Raw genomic sequence first — 21,186 nt, 5'->3', positions numbered from 1 at the left:
TGTACAGGGCTCGGGAATGTTTGCTGCTCTGCTAAGGTGCTTAGAACTTTGGAGGATGCTGTTGCTTGTTCTGGATTTTTGTGGTGTATATGAGGGTTTTCAATTGCTGTTTTTGCATGGGATAGGGTGTGTGTGTGATTGCTGTGGGGATGAAGGGGTTTTGGGGTATCATTATCCTTGGGTCTCTCTTTCTTGAGCTGTTTGGGCCTTTTACCCTTGGCCTTCCCTTTCTCTTCCTCTTGCTCCTGTGGATAAGGATTGGTGTGTTGTGGTAATGCTTGGTTGGTGTTGGTGTGTATGTGGGGATTTGCTCTACATTGTTCTGTGGGATGGGGGGATCGGGGGCCCTGTTGCCATCCTTGTGTGACTTTCTCTCACTCCACGTCCGGTGACTGGGGTGTATGTTTGTAGTGGGATTTTGAGGGGGCTAAGGGGGGTGGGTGGGAGGACAGCTTGGGTTGGGGGAGGTTTGGGTGTGGGTGGAGCTGGTATTGGGGGGTGGGGGGTCCTCCTTCAACATGTTTGCCTCAATTTTGCTGTGATTTTTGTTCCATATTTGCTGCATTGTTTTTCTTTAGCGGTCAATGCTACTCTGGGGGGGGGGCTGGGCCCTTGGGGTAGTTTTCTTTTGGATTCCTTTTTCTTCTTTCGCATCTTTTCTGCCTCTCAGCTGTGAGTACCCCTTTTAGAATTACATCTTGGAATGTAGGGGGGATTACGTCGCCTGTTAAGAGATCCAAAATAATTGCTGCTCTACAGCGTTATCGGTCAGATATTGCATGTTTACAAGAAACTAGATTGACCGATGTTGAGCATCTTAAGTTGCGTCGATCCTGGGTGGGAGAGGTGTACTTTGCTTCCTCTTCGGGCCGACATGGGGGTATTGCTGTGTTGGTCCGCAAGTCTTCTCCCATTGGTGTCCAGGTTTTGGATAAGGAGTCTGATGGCTGTTCTCTGCTTTTACGTCTTACCTTGGGAGGGCGCTCCTATCTTTTGTTAGTGGTTTATGGCCCTAATTCTGGTGAATCTGCCTTCTTGCAGCGGTTGCTCCAAATTTGTTCTCGTTTTCCTGGAGATCCTCTATTTCTCCTGGGAGATTTTAACTTGGTCATGACTCCTGATCAGGATAAATCTGGCTCTCCCGTTTCATCCTTGGGTTCTAAGGGTCACCTTCTTTTGGACTTTTGTGACTCTCTTTCGGTTGTGGACCCTTGGTGCCTCCTGCACCTTGAAGTTCGTGACTACACTCATCTTTCTCGTGCCCATGGCACTTGGTCTCGCTTGGATTATATCTTCTTGTCTTCCTCTCTGTTTCCTTCCGTTCAATCGGCTGAGATTGGACCCCTGTCTATTTCGGATCATGCCCCGATTTGGATAGATGTTTTCTTGGATTCATCGTATCTCCGAGCGTCGTCCTGGCGGTTTCCCTTCTACCTTGCACAGGATACAGAATTTCGTACCTTTTTGCAGGCCCAATGGGATGACTATTCAACGAACAATGCTTCTCACATGGACGATCCTGTTTTGTTTTGGGAGGCTGGTAAAACGGTGATTCGAGGTCATATCATTTCATTTCTGTGTGCTCGTACCAAGCGTATTAACCAGGGGATTGTTACTCTCGAACGGGCCTTGCGTTTGGCGAAGCGGTCCTTTTCTCTTCACCCTTCTCAGGAGACTCGAGACTGTTATCTGTCTACCCAGGTGGCCTTGAACTCCCTTCTTCATTCTCGTTTCCAAAAAAGTAAAGCCTTTTATCAGCATCGTTTTCATCGTTATGGGAACAAACCCGGACGCCTTATGGCTCGTTTGGTTCATGCTACGACTGGGAGGAAACCGATTTTGTCTTTGCGGACCCAGGGCGGTGGGGTGGTGTCTCAAACTTCTGAAATCTCTGGGGTTTTGTTTGACTTTTTTCGTCGGTTATATGACGCTCCAGACGACGCTTCTCTGGAGATGGTGACGGACTATCTTCACTCTTCTGGGCTTCCTCGTTTGTCGGGGGCTGCGATTTCTTCTCTTAATAGTCCGTTCCGGGCGGTTGAATTAGAGTCTGCTATTAAATCGCTCCGCTCTGATCGGGCTCCAGGCCCAGATGGATTCTCGGGTGACTTCTATCGGATCCTTTCTCCTTCTCTTTATGGTCCACTGTTGGCATATTTTAATGCTGCGATTGCTCGTGGTTCTTTTCTGCGCTTTGCGAATGAGGCCCTTATTACCTTACTCTTGAAGCCGGGTAAGGATGGGGATTTGCCCGGGTCCTATCGCCCCATTTCTCTAATAAATGTTGACCTAAAGCTCTTTGCACGCATGCTGGCTGATCGTCTTGCTCCTCATTTACCACAGCTTATACACGACGATCAGGTTGGTTTTGTTAGGGGCCGCCAGTCTGTCCACAATATCCGTAAGGTTCTTCTTGCTCTTGCTCAGTGCCAATCTCGTCATATTCCGACGTTATTTGTTAGCCTGGATGCATCCAAGGCGTTTGATAGCATTCACTGGTCGTTTTTGTTTCGCACCCTGGAGTATGTAGGGCTCGGAGGGTTCTTTTTGGATGCCGTGAGTTCCCTTTACTCTAATCCGCATGCTTCTTTACTTGTCAACGGGACCCGCTCAGATTCTTTTCCTATCCTTCGTGGAACCCGACAGGGTTGCCCTCTTTCCCCTCTTCTGTTCCTTCTTTCTTTGGAACCCTTGTTATGCACTCTTCGGGGGTTCGCAGAGGTCAGAGGTCTCTCGGTTGGCAACTTCGAACTTAAGACTCTGGCGTATGCAGATGATATGTTCTTAATTCTTACCCGCCCTGAAGACTCTCTCCCGGCAGCCTTGGATCTCATTTCTGAATTTGGGTTTCATTCAGGGTTGTCCCTTAATTTGGATAAATCCTTGGCCTTACCTTTTCCACCGGACTTACGAATTTCCTGGAAGGGTGCTTTTCCACTTCGTTGGGCTGATTCCGCTTTACGGTATTTAGGGGTTACCATTCCGCTAGATTTATCTGGTCTGTACCGGTTAAATGTAACGCCGCTGTTTCAGGCCTTACAAAATAAGTTGCACCTTTGGGAATCTCTTCCTTTTTCGCTTCTGGGCCGGGTACATTTGTATAACATGCTCTTAGTTCCCTATTGGCTTTATGTTTTTCAGGTTCTTCCCCTTTATTTGACTCTTCGTGACGAGCGTAGACTGGAGCGCCTGGTCCAGAAATTTATTTGGGCTGGTAAGAGACCTCGTTTGTCTTATAAGCGGGCGGCGACTCCCTGGTATAGAGGGGGTTTAGGCTTATTGAATCTTCGCTATTTGACAGTTGGTTGTGGCATGCGGCATATTAACGATCTATTTAGGGGTACTTCAGCGTTCACTAACACTTCTCTAGAACTTACTTGTTTTTCTTCTGTTCACTTTAGTGCCTATCTACATTCTGTCCCTTCTACTGTACCTGAGTCTCTTTCTCTGAAAGTATTACATCGACCCTTGAAGAAGGTTTGGCGTTGGGTCTGTAAATTTCACACTCTTTCTTCTTCTGTCTCTCCCTTTCTACCTCTTCGCTTTAATGGTTCTTTCCTGCCTGGGATTGATGGGCCGAGTTTTGTTCGGTGGGGAGCGAAGGGCATTCATTATTTATTTCATTTGGTTCAAGATGATGGTATACCCAAATCTTTTGCTCAATTGCAAACCGAATTTGATCTTCCCCCTTCAGATTTTTTTGCTTATATGCAAATCCATCATTACATTTCTTCCTTACCTCCTAGCTCCTTGCAGGCCTCCTGCCAAGAGTCGTTGTCTACGGCCTTTACCATTGGTTCGCAGGAGCCGGTCCCCCTCAAGTTCCATCATCGCCACTTGAAAGATGAATGCCCTTTGTTTGACCATTCTCGGCTGCGAGATGCTTGGTCCTGTGATCTTGCTGTAGACTTGCCTCCGGACATACTTCTTCAGGCTGTCCGACGTCTACCGGCATTTCGTAAATATACCACTTTTTGGGAACAACATTTTAAATTGATTTTTCGTTTATATATCTCTCCTAAAAGGGCTTATTTGGCTCACTTTCGTTTAACTGCAGCCTGCCTTCGCTGTCAGGCTCCGGAAGCCAGTTTGGGACACATGTTTTGGACTTGTCCTCAGGTACAGCATTTTTGGACTGCTATCTTTGCTTTTGTTGAGAATCTTTGGCATGTTACCATCCGCAGCTCACCTTTGCTTTTGTTTGGGACTATTCCTCACTACTTTCCACGCTCCAAAGGCGTTGCAGCTTTTCTCAAGTGGTCTATCCTGATTGCTTTGAAATGCATCTTGCTGAAATGGCTTGAAGCTGATGCTCCGGACTATTCCCTTTGGAGGAGCCGCATGATTGCTCTCTTGATGTGGGAGCGACGGGATGTGACTGATTTGTCCTCTCGCCAAGGTCGCCTTTTCCAGACTACTTGGGAACCCTTCTGGACTACTTTGACCCCTCTGGATACTTAATTGATGCTTTTTGTAATGCATATTTCTTTTGTTTACTTTTGTGAATCGCTTGCTCTTTGTTTCTTTTTGGTAATTGGTACTTGGAAGGAGGACCCAGGGGTGGGATTGGGAGGGGAGGGGGGGTGTATTGGGTTGGGTGTGGGGGAGGGTGGTTCTTTGGGGGGATATTTCAAACTGTTTTGAGCTGGTTTTTGCTCTTGTTGTATCATTCAGTTGTTTTCTTGATTGCTCAATAAAATATATTTGACCATAATGCTGCGCTGCCTGTCACGTGATCATCTTGTGTGACATTACCACCAGAAAAGATAAGTTCTTAAAGATATTAGTCACAAGATTGCTTTATTATAACATATGGTGGTATAAGACATAAATGGTGCTATGATGGTCTGATGGCAGCCTGTGTTTCGTTTTATACACTCAAACACTGAAGGTTGTGGGTCTGAGCACAATTTAAAAGAATATTTTAATGAACATTATAAAATTCACAACATTGTGACATATATGTAGTTATTCATTATATTCTATGGACATGTTAGTATTTAGCACGCGCTAAATCAGCTTGCGCACCTTAGTAAAAGAGGGAGGGGAAAAGCTTGTTGTTTTGCATCCCATTTGCTTGTTCCCACTGCGTTTGCGTACTTTATTTTGTAAAGAAAAAAGCTATACATGGTGCAAAGGGTGACAGGTCAAAAGCGCGCAAGACAATCGCGCGTGGACAAAAACGCGCAGACAACTCAGCGCAATGACAATCGCGCTCACAGACAATTGCGCTAAAGACAATTGCGTGCACCTATATCTCCACGCAAGACAATTGAGCGCAGTGATAACTGAGCGCGAGACAATTTAGCGCAAGATAACTGAGCGCAATGACAATTTAGCGCGCCCCTAGATGCTGCTTGGCGAACGAAGGACAAGCGCACGTAGAGCACGTTAACACGTGATCACGTCAACGCGTGTTCAGTATGATTCCCTTGACTCTTTGCGTTTTCAATATAAGTCACGTGAATACATTTTCGTTACTATGGTTACATTTCCCCATGATATATGTTCTCTGAACAGCGTTTCAATATAAGTCACGTGAATGCATTTTCGTTACTATGGTTACGTTTCCTCATTATATGTGCCCTCCGAACAGCCCGCCTTCCTTTCGCTGCCTGACCGTGTCCGTTATAGGTAAAGATCTGGTTTTGCTAGTACTTGATCTATAACGAACATTTGTATTGCGTGGGGTTTTGTCTATGAACCTTCTCGCGCTCACCTGCCGGCACTCAGTTGTCTTGTGCTAAGTTGTCTTTTGCTCAGTTGTCTTGTGCTCACCTGCCGGCGCTCAGTTGTCTTGCGCTCAGTTGTCTTGCGCTCACCTGCCGACGCTCAGTTGTCTTGCGCTTAGTTGTCCCGCTCGTGCACATTACGGAAAATAATTTGCGCTCAATTGTCTTGCGCTCAAATGCCTTAAGCTAGATTGTCTTCGCGCTCACTTGTCTTCACGCTCAATTGTCTTGCGCTCAGTTGTCCACGCCACTTTGTCCGCGCGTGATTGCCTTGCGCGCAATTGTCTATGAACCGGTGGAAAGTGCAGACCCCCAAGTAAACCTTTTTCATCAATCATTGACAGTGTTTTAAATATTTTTAAATGGAGGGAAAGACGTCAGACACCCCAAGCTGACCACTGTAAGGGTCTCTTATATTCTCTTTCATCAGTCAAAAAAACACAAAAACTCTTTATTCCTCCAAAGACGTCAGCGAATTCAGAATGCCGCGGCCGAGTTGATCTTCGCAAAAAGCAAATTTGATCATGTCTCCCCACTTCTGTCCAAACTTCACTGGCTCCCAGTAATTCCCAGGGTCCATTTCAAATGCGCCTGCCTAGCTTTTAAGATCCTACACGGCATCCTCCCTCCCCTAATTCCACTATCTTGGAACTCCTCGAGTCCCGATACCACCAGGTCCACCCCAAAATTTAAACTATCCTTCCCCTCACTAAAAGGTATCCTCTATGGCGGAAAATTGGGGAAATCTCTCTTCTTCAGAATCGCAGGGCTTTGGGAAAACCTTTCTGCCCCACTACAGAATCTGGGCTCCTTCCAACTATTCCGAAAGCACCTGAAAACTAGGCTATTGACAAAAATGTAAGGCTCTCTTCCCCCCTATACTCAACCTCCAACCCCTTTATGCTGTTCCTTCCTTCCTTATATTAAGCTCTTAAATGTTTTAATTTTTTTCATTTTGTCAATAGTACTTTGTCCAAGACTTTTTTTTTAAAAAGCCAACTAGTATTCATACCTTGCCCCTCAAGCATAAAATCTCTCTCCACTGATAAGGATAATTCTGCCCATGTATACAGAGGACATCCCCCCTGCTGACCAGAGAAGTGGAGACCAATTGTTACGACATTCCACGCCTCGTTTATGTAGTGGTCACCTCAGTGGGCGAAACTCTAAAACTAGAGTTTGACTTTTTTCTTGAATTCACCTTATGGCGTGTCTGATTATCTCCATGGTGTTATATATATAGCTCTATTTTAATCGTATTTTCACTTCTGCTGCCTCTGCTTGCATACCCTTATTTTGCAAATTAGAAAGGAAAAGCAAAGTGCTGGTCTGTGTCATGGGGAATCAAACTCATCATCCATCATCATACGCCATTTTATAATCCACATGGCTTCTGGTCACACTGAGTAACAAGCAGCTGTTGCTTCCAGATCTCCTGGGAATAAGTGTGGGAAAAGTGGCATCCCGTAATGGCAGCGAGCATTAAGTTCTGGGGAGTGTGAGGCGCAGTGGGTTAGAGCTATAGCCTCAGCACCCTAAGGTTGTCGGTTCAAATCCAAAGCTGTTCCAAATGAATGTGTGTCTTTGCTTTATGGACCAGACATACTAAAGTTTTTTCACAGCTTGGGGATAATTCCATAAGCACTTCCTAGTTTTAAGCAGTAGGCAGGCCCATACATTTTGATTCAGATTAAGGGGGGGTAGATATCAAGCAGCATTAGGGCTTCAAGTCGAATTATTTGCCCCTTAATGCAAGGGCCTGACTTAAATTAATGGGTTAAGTAGCAATGAGATGCAAAACATGCAAATGCATGTTTTGCATCTCATTATTATGTAAATACCCTAATGTGACTTACAGTGATACACCACATGTCACATTGAGGCCAAAATATAATGGTAAAATAACCTCAGCCTCTTGCTGGGGTTGTTTCATCACCCAGCAGCATTGGGCTGCAAATAGGCCGATACTCCCAGACCAACTGGGCAGGGTTCCTCATGGCTTCCAGCGCCCTCCTCCCCCCACCCCCCAGCTTGCAGGCCCCAAGGCTGAAGCAGCCCCCACAAAGTCCAAGCTCTCCATTTCCCCTCCTCCACTGCAACTCATAAGCTAGCCTTAAATCCCTTTTAGGACTACCTTTCAAACAGTAGTTGTCAGGTGATCCTATGGAATTTATAAGATTACTGTGAAAAATGTGTTGCTATTTTTCCCATTATAATTTGTTCTGGTTCTCCTTTCAGGTAAATAACTACAGTTTAGAAGAAGTATCCCATGAAGAGGCGGTAGCGATATTGAAAAACACCTCAGACGTCGTTTATCTAAAGGTTGGGAAGCCTACCACCATTTATATGACGGATCCTTATGGCCCACCTGACATTACTCATTGTAAGTGGTTTTCTATGCTTTGTAAAGCAAATACAAATTCTTTTGAAGGAATTCTGTCTCATAACCGACAGTCTGGGTTTTTCTGTTTTCCACGTGTCACCCTCTTCGTGTGGTTATAACAAACATTATTAAATATGAAATTAGAGAACTTAAACATGTTGGGAGTTATTTAATAAAACATATTTTGCACATGAATAGTGGATCTTAAAAAATAATGCTGGGGTTGCATGTATAGAAGAACATGTACCATCAAGAGCACACGCAGACCGCACATAGGTGTACCCGTATGAGGAGTTGCAGTGTATGTGTATATTTTATAAAAATGGTTAATAAATCCCAATAAATAAAATACCCCAACAGCTCTGTGTTTAAATATGTATTTAATGCCACTGTTCCCTCTAAGCTGGGCAAGAGTCCTTCAACAGCATTGCTGCCAGTGGGGGGGGGGGCGGTACTTCAATATTGTGGTTTTAATCACTAGGGACAGACAAGTTCCCTGGAGTTCTAAAGATCTTGCCTAGTTATATTACAGGATGTTCAAAACATAATTAAAAACCATACTCCTCAAGAAATTCCTGAAACAATCCTGACATGATCCACTCTTTACAACTCCTGATATGACAAATGATCTACTCTTTACAACTCTAGAAAGGACAAATGTTCTTCCATCGTACAACCTGAAAAACAACAAATGATCTTCCTTAGTTTCCCTTTCTTCCTAAATTTCTACCTACTCCTCTCCACTTTTTACCATTCATATGCCGACAAATGTTCTACTCTTTACAACTCTTGAAATGACAAATGATCTACCCTTACAACTTTAGTAATGACAAATGTTCTTCCATCGTAACCCCCTTTCATAAATCTTTTGTAATCCGCCTTGAACCGCAAGGTAATGGCGGAATAGAAATCTCTAATGTAATGTAATGTAAGAACAGCTGTCAGGAAGTACCCCTAGCAAATTCTGAAAATGTGTGTCTGTGGAGTCAGTACAGTCTGAATAACCTGTGGGCTGGGCGTTAATCCTTGGCAAGCTATATCTTGGCCCACAGGCTGCAGGTTAGACAACTTCGCTAGATTCACTGTCTCTTTACACATTACTGAAGTGCTTTTAAGCTTGTTCTTTCTTACCTATTTTGAGCCAAATGTGATACAGAAGGTTAGAGAGCTGGTTGCTCCCATGGAGCCTGTGTATTGGTTTAGCATTGGTTGGTGCAGGAGAAGCTCACAGAATTCTGCATAGTGACTGGAGCAGTGGAGCATGTTAAAAACTGCTGCTTCGTCGATGGCATAGGAGTCAGCTCTGTGAGTGCCAGTGGGTGCTAAACAGCCCCAGTATTGAGTAGTTCCTTCAGTGTGTCCACTGAAGAGTAATTTTGTATTGTGCTTGACTTTTCCAATCATTTTGAATTGTTGGCCTCTATGGTTGATGAGAGGTTCTTGCAGGTGAGGGGACATTTTTAACAGTAGCAGGTACAGAGTGACACGGGGGTTGGGTACCCACGGTTACCCGCAGGGTGATAACAGGGCCAGAACCCATAGGGACAGTGCTGGGATGGGGACAGAGACTGTGGGGATGGAGTGGTGATGGGGACAGAGCCCGTAACCACAGTAACAAACTGTGTGCAAATGTCATTCTCTAAAATCTTGAGAATAGCCATAAACAGTTATTTCAATTAGATGGAACATCATCTATAAAATGCTAGTTATCAATATGTAAAAATTTTTGATAAAGTTCCTCACGAGAGACTCCTGAGAAAATTAAAGTGTCATGGGATAGGTGGCAAAGTTCAGTTGATGATTAGGAATTGGTTATCGGATAGAAAACAGAGAGTAGGGTTAAATGGTCATTTTTCTCAATGGAGGAGAGTAAACAGTGGAGTGCCACAGGGGTCTGTACTGGGACTGGTGCTATTTAACTTATTTATAAATGATCAGGAAATTGGAATGACGAGTGAGGTGATTAAATTTGCAGATGACACTAAACTGTTCAAAGTTGTTAAAACGCAAGCGGACTGTGAAAAAATGCAGGCGGACCTTAGGAAATTGGAAGACTGGGCATCCAAATGGCAGATGAAATTTAACGTGGACAAATGTAAAGTGATGCACATTGGGAAGAATAACATGAATCACAGTTACCGGATGCTAGGATCAACCTTTGGGATTAGCGCCCAAGAAAAAGATTTGGATATCATCGTAGACAATATGATAAAACCTTCCGCCCAATGTGTGGCGGTGGCCAAAAAAGCAAACAGGAGGCTAGGAATTATTAAAAAGGGATGGTTAACAAGACTAAGAATGTTATAAAGCCCCTGTATCGTTCCATGGTGCGATCTCATCTGGAGTATTGCATTTAGTTCTGGTCTCCTTATCTCAAGAAAGATATAGTGGCGCTAAAAAAAGGTTCAAAGAAGAGCAACCAAGATGGAAAAGGGGATGGAACTCCTCTCGTATGAGGAAAGACTAAAACAGTTAGGGCTCTTCAGCTTGGAAAATAGACAGCTGAGGGGAGATTTGATTGAAGTCTACAAAATCCTGAGTGGAATAGAACGGGTACAAGTGGATCGATTTTTCACTCCGTCAAAAATGACAAAGACTAGGGGACACTCGATGAAGTTACAGGGAAATACTTTTAGAACCAATGGGAGGAATTTTTTTTTTTCACTCACAGAATAATTAAGCTCTGGAATGCGTTGCCAGAGGATGTGGTAAGAGCGGATAGTGTAGCTGGTTTTAAGGAAGGTTTGGACAAGTTCCTGGTGGAAAAGTCCATAGTCTGTTATTGAGAAAGACGTGGGGGAAGCCACTGCTTGCCCTGAATCGGTAGCATGGAATATTGCTACTCCTTGGGTTTTGGCCAGGTATTAGGACCTGGATTGGCCACTTTGAGAATGGGCTACTGAGCTTGATGGACCATTGGTCTAACCCAGTAAGACTATTCTTATATTCTTATGTAACTTAATACCAACGGGTCACCCCGGAGCAGATTGTTCGGTGTGGAGTATTCTTGAAGGATACTGTTGAATCAGAACATTTAGGGAGTTCCAGTAGAGAGGTTTCAAAAAAGGTGAAAGAAAGCCAAGAGTGCTTAAGAGGGAATCAGAGTAAAGATGTCAAGTTATCCCTGTCATCTTCTCAGCAGCCTGTAGATACAAGGAAAAAACACAATTTGAAGTGTCTGTTTTCAAATGCTAGAAGTCTGAAAAATAAAGTAGGAGAGTTAGAGTATATAGCACTTAATGGTGAGGTAGATATAAAGGCATTGTATTTGTACTGTAGTTATTGAATTTGATATACAGATCTCAGAGAAGGAGGACGGTCAATGGGACACTGTGTTACCTGGGTACAAATTGTATCACAATGATGGAGTAGATCAAATTGGAGGGGGGTTACGCTATATGTTAAAGGGGGAATTGAATCAAACAAAATAAACATTCTGCACGACACGGATAGCAGTATGGAATCCATATGGATAGAAATTCCATGTGTGAAGGAATATAAAGGTAGGGTTATATTACTATCCAAAAAGATCTAAGGCAAGGACATACAAAACTCATTAAGCTATCAGATTTTGGAAACAACAGGAGGGACCTACCTAGACACTACACGGTCTACCCACTGCACTTATACACACTTATACCCACTCACTCAAACAACAGCCAAAAAAAACAAGAAAAGTGGAGAAAAAGACTCAGTTTATCTTCATATGGCAAAAAAACTCCACTTAAAGACCACAAACAAAAAGGGTCCAAATTGTATCAGTCCAATCAGCAGTGAGAAACACAATAGTAGCCCTCGTAGGAACCACCTCAAAAACTTCAGCACACCGAATTTCAAAACTTCCAAAGGTGTGCTGCATCTACAAGAGATTCCTCGACAGATCCCTGGCGTTCCAGGCATGCAAATGGAACAAATGTCTATCCACTCTCATCTCTAATTCTCCCTCCTACCAAACTTTCAGGAAGTCAATCAAAACTTATCTCTTTGACAAATATCTCTGACTCCCGCCCTCCTTGTAACTCTACTTTTAACTATGCCTTGTACCTCCCACCTTCCTGCACCTCCCACCTACCTGCCTTCTCCCTACCTGCACCTCCCACCTACCTGCACCCGACTTCCTAAGCCACGCCGATTGACTTGTTTATAACCTCTCTATCTCCTTCTTGCCTGCTCCCGACTCGCTAAGTTATATTGATTGATTGACTTATTTGTAAATTTCACTGTAGATGTACAATCTCTTGTCATGTAAACCACTCTGAACTATTCTGGTACTGCGGTATACAAAAAATAAAGTTATTATTATTATTATTATTATATAATGGTCTCAAACACTGTCAATGGCAAGCAGGAAAAGCAAAACCACTTAGCTGCAGACGGTGTCCAAGCTGTCTTCCACGCACCCCGAAACCACTTTTGGATTGAAATGAACATCATTTGTGTCTTGTCTGCCTTTGATCTGGCAACAAATGTTGTCTGCTGATCAATCTCCTGCCACCTGCAATGTCCTTCCTTCCTGTGCCCAATTGCTCAAGAATCTTACTGTTATTGCAAAAGATTCCGCCATTGTTATTGCTATCAAGGAGCATTTCCAACATTTAAAAGGCACTTACATTCCTGTTCATCCACGACACTGTGTTGGTTTTCTTCGGGAAGGGGCAAAACACGGACCTCACAGATCTGACGGACCTCGCGGATCTAAACCCGCACGGGCCTTAAAAATCTGAGGTCCGTGTCCGTGCCGCTTGTAGTTTCTGTCGCTGACAGACCTTGATGAGATTTTAGCGCTGACGGATCCACCTCAGCATAGGGAGGGAAAAGTATTAGGATCCGTCAGCGCTAAAATCTCATCGAGGTCTGTCAGAGCCAGAGACTAGTGCTGGAGCGGCAGAGCAGAAGCCAAGAGAGCGGGGACATAGGTTTCGGACGTGTGTTATGGAAAAGAAGTCTCCAAACTCCAGCACTAGTCTCTGGCTCTGACAGACCTCGATGAGATTTTAGTGCTGACGGATCCTAACACTTTTTGCTCCCTATGCTGAGACGGATCCGTCAGTGCTAAAATCTCATCAAGGTCTGTCAGCGACAGAAACTACAAGCAGCACAGACACGGACCTCAGATTTTTAAGGCCGAACAGGTTTAGATCCGCGAGGTCCGTCAGGTCTGTGAGGTCCGCGTTTTACCACTTCCCGTTCGCTTCTACACCCATGTCTGAAAGACAATCTAATTATCTTCCCAAATGACATAAAAACACAGGGAACCAATGAAAATGGGAGGCTCTGTTTGTGATTTATAAACAACAGTTGTACAGAATATTGTCTTTTTTTTATACTTTAATTAAAATAAAAAAAATTTAGATATAAAATTATAAGTGTTTGAAGAATAAAGCCTGCGGGGTGTGGGAGCAGGGCAGGGATGGGTTTGTTTCCCATGTCATTCTCTATAGCAGGGGTAGGGAACTCCGTTCCTCGAGAGCCGTATTCCAGTCGGGTTTTCTGAATATGCATGCGATCTATTTGCATGCAATGCTTATTCATTGGGGAAATCCTGACAACCCGACTGGAATACGGCTCTCGAGGACCGGAGTTCCCTACCCCTGCTCTACAGTCTGCTTCATGAGGTGATCCCATGCAAGTCTTAACCCAGGGGTGTCCAATGTCGGTCCTCGAGGGCCGCAGTCCAGTCGGATTTTCAGGATTTCCCCAATGAATATACATGAGGTCTATTTGCATGCACTGCTTTCATTGTATGCTAATAGATCTCATGCATATCCATTGGGGAAATCCTGAAAACCCGACTGGATTGCGGCCCTCGAGGACCGACATTGGACACCCCTGTCTTAACCGCAATGTTTCAGAAATCAGCCAATGGCCACTGAGGCTTCACTGGGCTCTGATGAGGAGCGTGGTAGAATACAAAGAAACAAATCGTAATACAATTTCAGATGGTGGCTTATCTTGAGATGAAACTATCAGTCCCTTCTTTTAACCATATAGAGCAGGGGTGTCAAAGTCCCTCCTCGAGGGCCGCAATCCAGTCGGGTTTTCAGGATTTCCCCAATGAATATGCATGAGATCTATGTGCATGCACTGCTTTCAATACATATTCATTGGGGAAATCCTGAAAACCCGACTGGATTGCGGCCCTCAAGGAGGGACTTTGACACCTGTGATATAGAGGCTGGAGTGATGAATATTATAGAGACCAGGTTTAGATCCCACTGTTTGATTGAATAACTTTACAAAAGAATTCATTATAGCTAAGCGAGATTTGTCCGTGATAGGATTGAAATTTCGTTTACCGTGGTGGCAATCAAGGAAAATCCGTTTATTTAGTGGTGAAATAAAATGTTTTCAACAGACAAGGCGAAAGGTGGTAAAATAATTGGGCTGCCTGAGTGCAGATACTGTATTCAGCCTTTTTTAGGCTTCAAAAATATAAAAAAAATGACTGGACTGTTAGCTCAGGCTCTGGTTTTGATCAGCCCCCTGTGAGCTGATGAAATTTCGAGGATTAATGAGAGATTTCATCGTACCGAGCAATATTACTAGGCATTAGCCTCGCCACGCAGCTTCCGTGAAAGCACAGCAGTTTTCTTCAGTAACTATGGAGATAAAGATTGACTCTGAGTTAATGCGTTATTTGTTCTGCTATATAAGACAAACATAACACTGAAACTTGTTGGGGAAGAGACGCTTTTATTCTGTAGTTGTTATTAGCAAGTTCCTGAAGAAGTCTGTTGTGCCTGGACAAGATTCACCAGGCACAAAACTCAGGTATAGCCAGAGCTGCCATTTTGGGTGGGTCCAGCGTTAACTTGGCTGGGCCCTTCAACCCACCCCACCTCCATCTTTGTCCTGCATCACCCTCTCCTCTCCACCCCCCAGATCTGGCATCTGCCCCTCTCTTGCCTGTGACCCGGAAGCTATCTTGAAACCCTCTCTGCGCTACCTCAAAACTGTTGCCCGCGGCAGCTCAATTCATATATGCTACCTGTGCTGGTCTGGGCATCCGGCTCTCACCGACATCACTTCCGGTTTCCTCACTGGCTGGTGCAGGCAGTGTATATGAATCGCTGCTGTTGCTGGCAACAGTTTGAGGTGGAGTGAGGAGGGATGGGGGTTCAGAGAGAGGGGAGGCTGTTGGGTCACAGGTAGAGGAGCAGCAGATGTCAGATCTGAGGGCAGAAGAGAGGAAGAGAAGGGAGTGAGGTGGCCACCACTGAGGTGTTTTAAGAGCCTCATCGGCTACTAGACTAGGTGGGCATGTGCTAAGAATGGATGAGCCTCTGCCATCCCAGGCCATGTATCAACTTAACTCAACTTATGTGTAGAGCAGTGGTCTCCAACTCCAACCCTTTGCAGGGCCACATTTTGGATTTGTAGATACTTGGAGGGCCTCAGAAAAAATAGTTAATGTCTTATTAAAGAAATGATCATTTTGATTGAAGTAAAACTCTTTATAGTTCATAAATCTTTCCTTTTGGCTAAGTCTTAATAATAATATTGTCATTTATAGCTAAAGAGACATATGATCAAGGAACTGTTTTATTTTACTTTTGTGATTATGATAAACATACTGAGGGCCTCAAAATAGCACCTGGCAGGCCGAATATGGTCCCCGGGCCGCGAGTTTGAGACCACTGGTGTAGGGTTACCATACTGAAGGATGGGGAAACCTGGATGCATGGCCTCATCCAGTTCCACCCCCCAGCCCCACCTTGTTCCGCCTCCAATCCACCCCCATTCTCCCTCCATCTCTGCACGCAAAAAGCCTTGTCTCTTTTTTGCCGACCTCCAGGACGCATCTTAAGGGCATCCAGCATGATCATCAGCGCATGCTTGTTGAAGGCCCTCTACAGGCAGCCAGAGCTCGGGGCTTTCCAAAACCCGGACAAACTGCTGGGCTTTGGAAAGTCCATCCGGGAACCCGGACAGCCCTCTAAAAAGAGGACATATCCGGGTTTTCACAGGTGTCTGGTGACCCTACTTATGTGTATATTGTAGTGCACCAAAGTTGGTGCCTTATATTTAAATGAATTTTGGTCTTGAACTGAACACGTAGAGACTTGTCATCTATGTACAGCTCATCTCGTAAATCCCATGATATTGAAGGTATTTGCTCTTCAACAAAGATGCAGAGAAGTGCTCAGTAGAGAATGACACGGGGGCCAAATTTTTCCCCGTCCCCACAGGAACTCATTTTCCCAACACGTCCCTGCGAGTTCTTTTCCTGTCTCTGCTCCATCCCTGCAAACTCTGTCCTCATCTGCACCAGCCTCAAACACTTTAAAATCCTAAGTAGCAGCATTCTAGAGCTCAGATTGTGATGTCATAATGCCTCATTCCACCAATGCCTAAGCTCCGTCCTCATCTGCACAAGCCTCAAACAATTTAAAATCACAAGTAGCAACATTCTAGAGCTCAGATTGTGATGTCATAATGTCTCATTCCACCAATGCCTAAGCTCCGTCCTCATCTGCACAAGCCTCAAACACTTTCAAATCATAAGTGTTCGATGCTTGTGCGGTTAAGGCAGAGCTTACAGGAATGGGGGCAGGGACAGTGACAAAACTCGCGGGGACTGGGAAATTGATTTTCTCCAGGGTCAGTGACAAATTTGTCCCCGTGTCATTCTCTAGTGCTCCGAAAACCAGAAGACTGAGTAAAGGGTTTTCCTAAGCTGAGTCTGAGGGGAGCAAAAGGTTAGCTCATTCTTCTGGGAAAAGGATTTCATGCTTGTTGCTACTCTTCGTTGTGATAATGCAGAGAACCCACCATTTTTTTCTGTCTTTTTTGGAAGAGGATGGGCCAAAATGATCCGAGCTGAGGGCGAGGCGTGCTGGAACATAGATTAAAGTGTTTGCTGGGCTTTTAAACTAGCAGTGTGAAAATTGTATTGGCACTCAGAGCTGCATGCCCTGGAATCTTATACTATAGTTTAATATTGGTACTACAAAAAATTGTACAGCCTAGCATTCCAGCCACTGAGTTTTTTGGTGCATAGAATATAGCTGCCACTAGCTTAGCCCATTGTCCCCAAGATTCTGTATACTACGACCAAAGTTGCGCACGCCAGTCTGTACGCATTGACAATTTGCACGCACAGTTGCCGTACAATAATAATAATAATAATAATAACTTTATTTTTGTATACCGCCATACCCAAGGAGTTCTAGGCGGTTTACATTAGATTAACAATAAATTACAAGTGGTTCGAAAACAATTGAACAATATTAGGAGCAAGGAGGTAGATGAAGTTAGGGGAGAGAAGGGGGGGTAGGTCAGGGGGGGAGGGGGTGGGTAGGTTGGGAAAAGAGAGGTGGAAGGGGGCAGGAGGAGATTGTTGTTCATTGGAGAGGGGTGTTAGGTGTCTTGTCCATGGAATAGGTGAGTTTTGAGAGATTTTCTAAACCCGAGGTAGGTGGGGGCCTCAAGGACAATTTGGGCTAGCCATGGGTTCAGTTTGGCAGCCTGGAAGGCAAAAGTTTTATCAAGGAATCTTTTGTAGTGACATAGTTTTAGGGAGGGGAAGGCGAAGAGCTGAATTCTGCGATTGAAGAGATTGAAGAAACTGGGCCTCTTCTCCCTTGAAAAGAGGAGACTGAGAGGGGACTTGATCGAAACGTTCAAAATACTGAAGGAATAGACTTAGTAGAGAAAGACAGACTGTTCACCCTCTCCAAGGCAGGGAGAACGAGAGGGCACTCTCTGAAGTTAAAAGGGGATAGATTCCGTACAAACGTAAGGAAGTTCTTCTTCACCCAGAGAGTGGTGGAAAACTGGAACGCTCTTCCGGAGTCTGTCATAGGGGAAAACACCCTCCAGAGTTTCAAGACAAAGTTGGACAAGTTCTTAGGCATGTTTCTACAAAAGATAGGCATCTATCGCAGGGCTCCTAGCAGCGCCTGCTAACACCAAAAGAGGCGTGGTTAGGGGTAAGGAAAGACTTACTCCCTCTTTTACTAAGGTGCGCTATGCGTTTTAGTGCACGCTAACGTGTGCATGTTATCCTATGGATGCCTTAGCGTTTAGCACGCACATCGGTTTAGCGTGTGATAAACACGCGGTAAAACGCTTAGCGCACCTTAATAAAAGAGGGCCTAAGGCGTTGCTAGGCACGATTCTCTAAAGGATTTAGGCGCCTATAATGTAGGCCTTTAAAACCCTAAGTTTTAAGTTAGGCGCGAATCTGTAATGGGCGCCTAAGTGCGATTGACATGAAACAGGCAACTAACTTTAGGCCCCTATCATTTTTAGGCACCCATTATAGAACCTGGCCCTAAGGGCTCCTGCGGAAAGTGGACACGCCAATTGATTGGCATAGAAACATCCACTCTCCCCCCCCCCCCCAGATAAGCCCCCACTACAAAAAAAGTAAAATACAGTGGTACCTCGGTTTGCGAGTAACCCAGTTTGCGAGTGTTTTGCAAGACGAGCAAAACACTCAGCAAACTTTTCACTCGCAAACCAAGCACTGCCCCGATCAATGAGCACTTACAGGGGATTCCTCTTCCGTCTTCCGGCCAGCCTTCTACATCGGGTGCCTTCCACAGGTTGGAGCCTGCGCAGCCGGGTGCTGTCCCTCCTGCGCGTTGCGTGTGACGCGCACAGCATCAATCATCGGCGTTGTGCACGGCGTGCGGGTGGGGCGGCGCTCGGCTGCGTGGGCTCGGGTGGGGGCTCTCCAGCATGAGAGGGACATCCGACGTGGAGGGCTGGCCGGCGGATGGAGGAGGCATCCCTCTGAAGGCACTGCGAGGTTCTCCAGTGGCTGGCATCCCCCCCCCCCCCCCGAAGCGGCACTGTCGGGTTCTTCTTCTTCTGATGGATGGAGGAGGCAGACAGAGGAGACGGCGCTGCAGCACCCGGCCCCGACAGGTACAGACCCCGGGTTCTGGAACCAATCGTTGCTGTTGCCACTATTGTCTATGGGGAACTTTGTTTTGATAAACGAGCATTTTGGATTACGAGCATGCTCCTGGAACGGATTATGCTCGTAATCCAAGGTACCACTGTATATTTTTAGCGCATGCCAATTGAGAACTTATTATAGGACGCTTGAGTACATATCGCGGTAATCCCCGTTAAGCTGAACTAAATGCACACTGGCAGTTACGGCAGCTTAGTCAAAGAACCTCTTTATCTCTTTCTGTTGTATTTGTGGTATTAACATAGAACAAAATCTTTTCCGGAGAAAGGAAAATGGTAAAAACCAGAGGGCATAATATGAGGTTGAGGGGTGGTAGACTCAAGAGAAATGTTAGGAAATTCTTCTTTACGGAGAGGGTGGTGGATGCCTGGAATACGCTCCCGAGGGAGGTGGTGGAGAGGAAAACGGTGAGAGAGTTCAAACAAGCCTGGGATGAACACAGAGGATCTCGAATCAGAAAATAATAGGTATATATTGAAGGAACTAATGCTAGTACTGGGCAGACTTGCACGGTCTGTGGGCTCTTTTTACTAAGGTGCGCTATGCTTTTTAGCGCATGCTACCCACGCACTAAACGCTAACGTGTGCATGTTAGTCTGTGGACACGTTAGCGGTTAGCGCACCTTAGTAAAACAGACGGGGTGTCCCGTATGTTGCTATTCAGTGGAAGATGGGTTGGGGAGAGCTTCGATGGCTGGAAGACGGAGACACCAGTAGATAGAACCTAAGCACACTACCGGGCAGAGCTCTGGGTTTCAGGCCCAGAAATATCTAAGAAAAAGGACCAATTAAACTACACTTCTCCCTCCGTATCCACGGGGGTTTGGGGCAGAGCCAGCCCGCGAATAATATTCAGGCCAGTTCTGCCTTTAACCCCCACTTCCCCCTGGCTATTTTAAGCCCTGTTAACCCCCCCCCCCCCTTAAGCCTTACCTGGTGGTCTAGTGGGTTTTCGGGGCAGGAGCGATTTTCCCACGCTCCTCGCTCTCGAGAGACTACGGGAACTCAAGGCAGCCATTTCCTATGAGTGATCTGCACGGGGCAGGAGCGTGGGAAGATCGCTCCTGCCCTGAAAACTCACTAGACCACCAGGTAAGGCTTCGGGGGGGGGGGGGGGCTTACAGGGCTTAAAATAGCCTGAAAAATTTAAATAGTTTTTGTTTTAAAATCGCGAATAACCGAATCCGCGGATGATGAAACCGCGGATTCGGAGGGGGAAGTGTATATATTTAGAGAGCGTGTACAGTTGGGCAGACTGGATGGACCTTTCGGGTCTTTATCTGCCGTCATTGACTATGCTACTATGTTATGTGATATAAATGCGTTGCTTTTAAAGCCATGGTAAGAATCCGTGTTTGTTTTCATTACCAGCATATTCTCCACCAATGGAAAATCACCTCATCACCTCTGGCAACAACGGCACTTTGGAGTACAAGTCTTCTCTGGCACCCATCTCACCAGGAAGGTACTCCCCACTTCCAAAGCACATGCTGGTGGAGGACGACTACACCAGGTCAGATATCCCTGCGTGCTTTCAGTATTGATCCCGCTGCTGTTTTACCCGCGCAAACGAGCAGGCTCTCAAACCCGTGCTATTCTGTGCCGAGCGCTTTACTCCGCTCGGTACACGGAAATGAAACGACCACCGTAGATTGCAGACCGCTCCCTCAAACGGAAGTAATGGGAGTTGGTGGTGCTTACTTCCTAATGTCTCGGCTGGGCGACCGCGTCGAGAGAAATCGCATGCCGTACTTTAGTTCTGTTTATTCTTGGAACCAACATCTTCCCTTTCCAGGCCAATGTGAAAGCTAATTAATGAGAAACATCAGTTAGCTGCCATGCTGTTATAAAGTAATAACCTTATGTAAGGCCGTGAAAGAATATGAGAATTCTTCTCTTCCTGCCGAGAGAATTTTGATGTCTAATCTTTTCTTCTCCTCAACTTACTGTTCTCTATAGCCATACTGTAATATAAATGTTTTTCAGAAATATTGGGAAAAGATTATTTCAAGCTGCGTTGATGAAGTGTACAGTATATGTATTTTTTCCATCTTTTACCTACTCGTTTGAATTTTAAGAAACATCCGCCATTTGCAGTTTAGCCTTGGAGCTGCCTAAGCACAAACCAGACTGTGAAATAACAT

At 45.2% G+C, this 21,186-nt stretch overlaps 1 protein-coding gene across 1 annotated transcript in view; it reads left to right on the top strand.

Annotated features, from left to right (window-relative positions):
- DLG2 (discs large MAGUK scaffold protein 2) overlaps window positions 1-21,186 on the top strand; it is a 1,272,293-nt gene that overhangs the window by 814,430 nt on the left and 436,677 nt on the right. The window contains exons 11-12 of the mRNA XM_033948577.1: window positions 7,971-8,115; window positions 20,414-20,555. Of these exons, the coding sequence (XP_033804468.1) occupies window positions 7,971-8,115; window positions 20,414-20,555 (287 nt within the window). The remainder of the gene's footprint in view (window positions 1-7,970; window positions 8,116-20,413; window positions 20,556-21,186) is intronic.

This window comes from Geotrypetes seraphini, chromosome 6 (assembly GCF_902459505.1).
Source record: "Geotrypetes seraphini chromosome 6, aGeoSer1.1, whole genome shotgun sequence".
In the NCBI taxonomy this organism is placed as follows: domain Eukaryota; kingdom Metazoa; phylum Chordata; class Amphibia; order Gymnophiona; family Dermophiidae; genus Geotrypetes; species Geotrypetes seraphini.
This window is presented reverse-complemented; position numbering and strand designations above follow the sequence as displayed.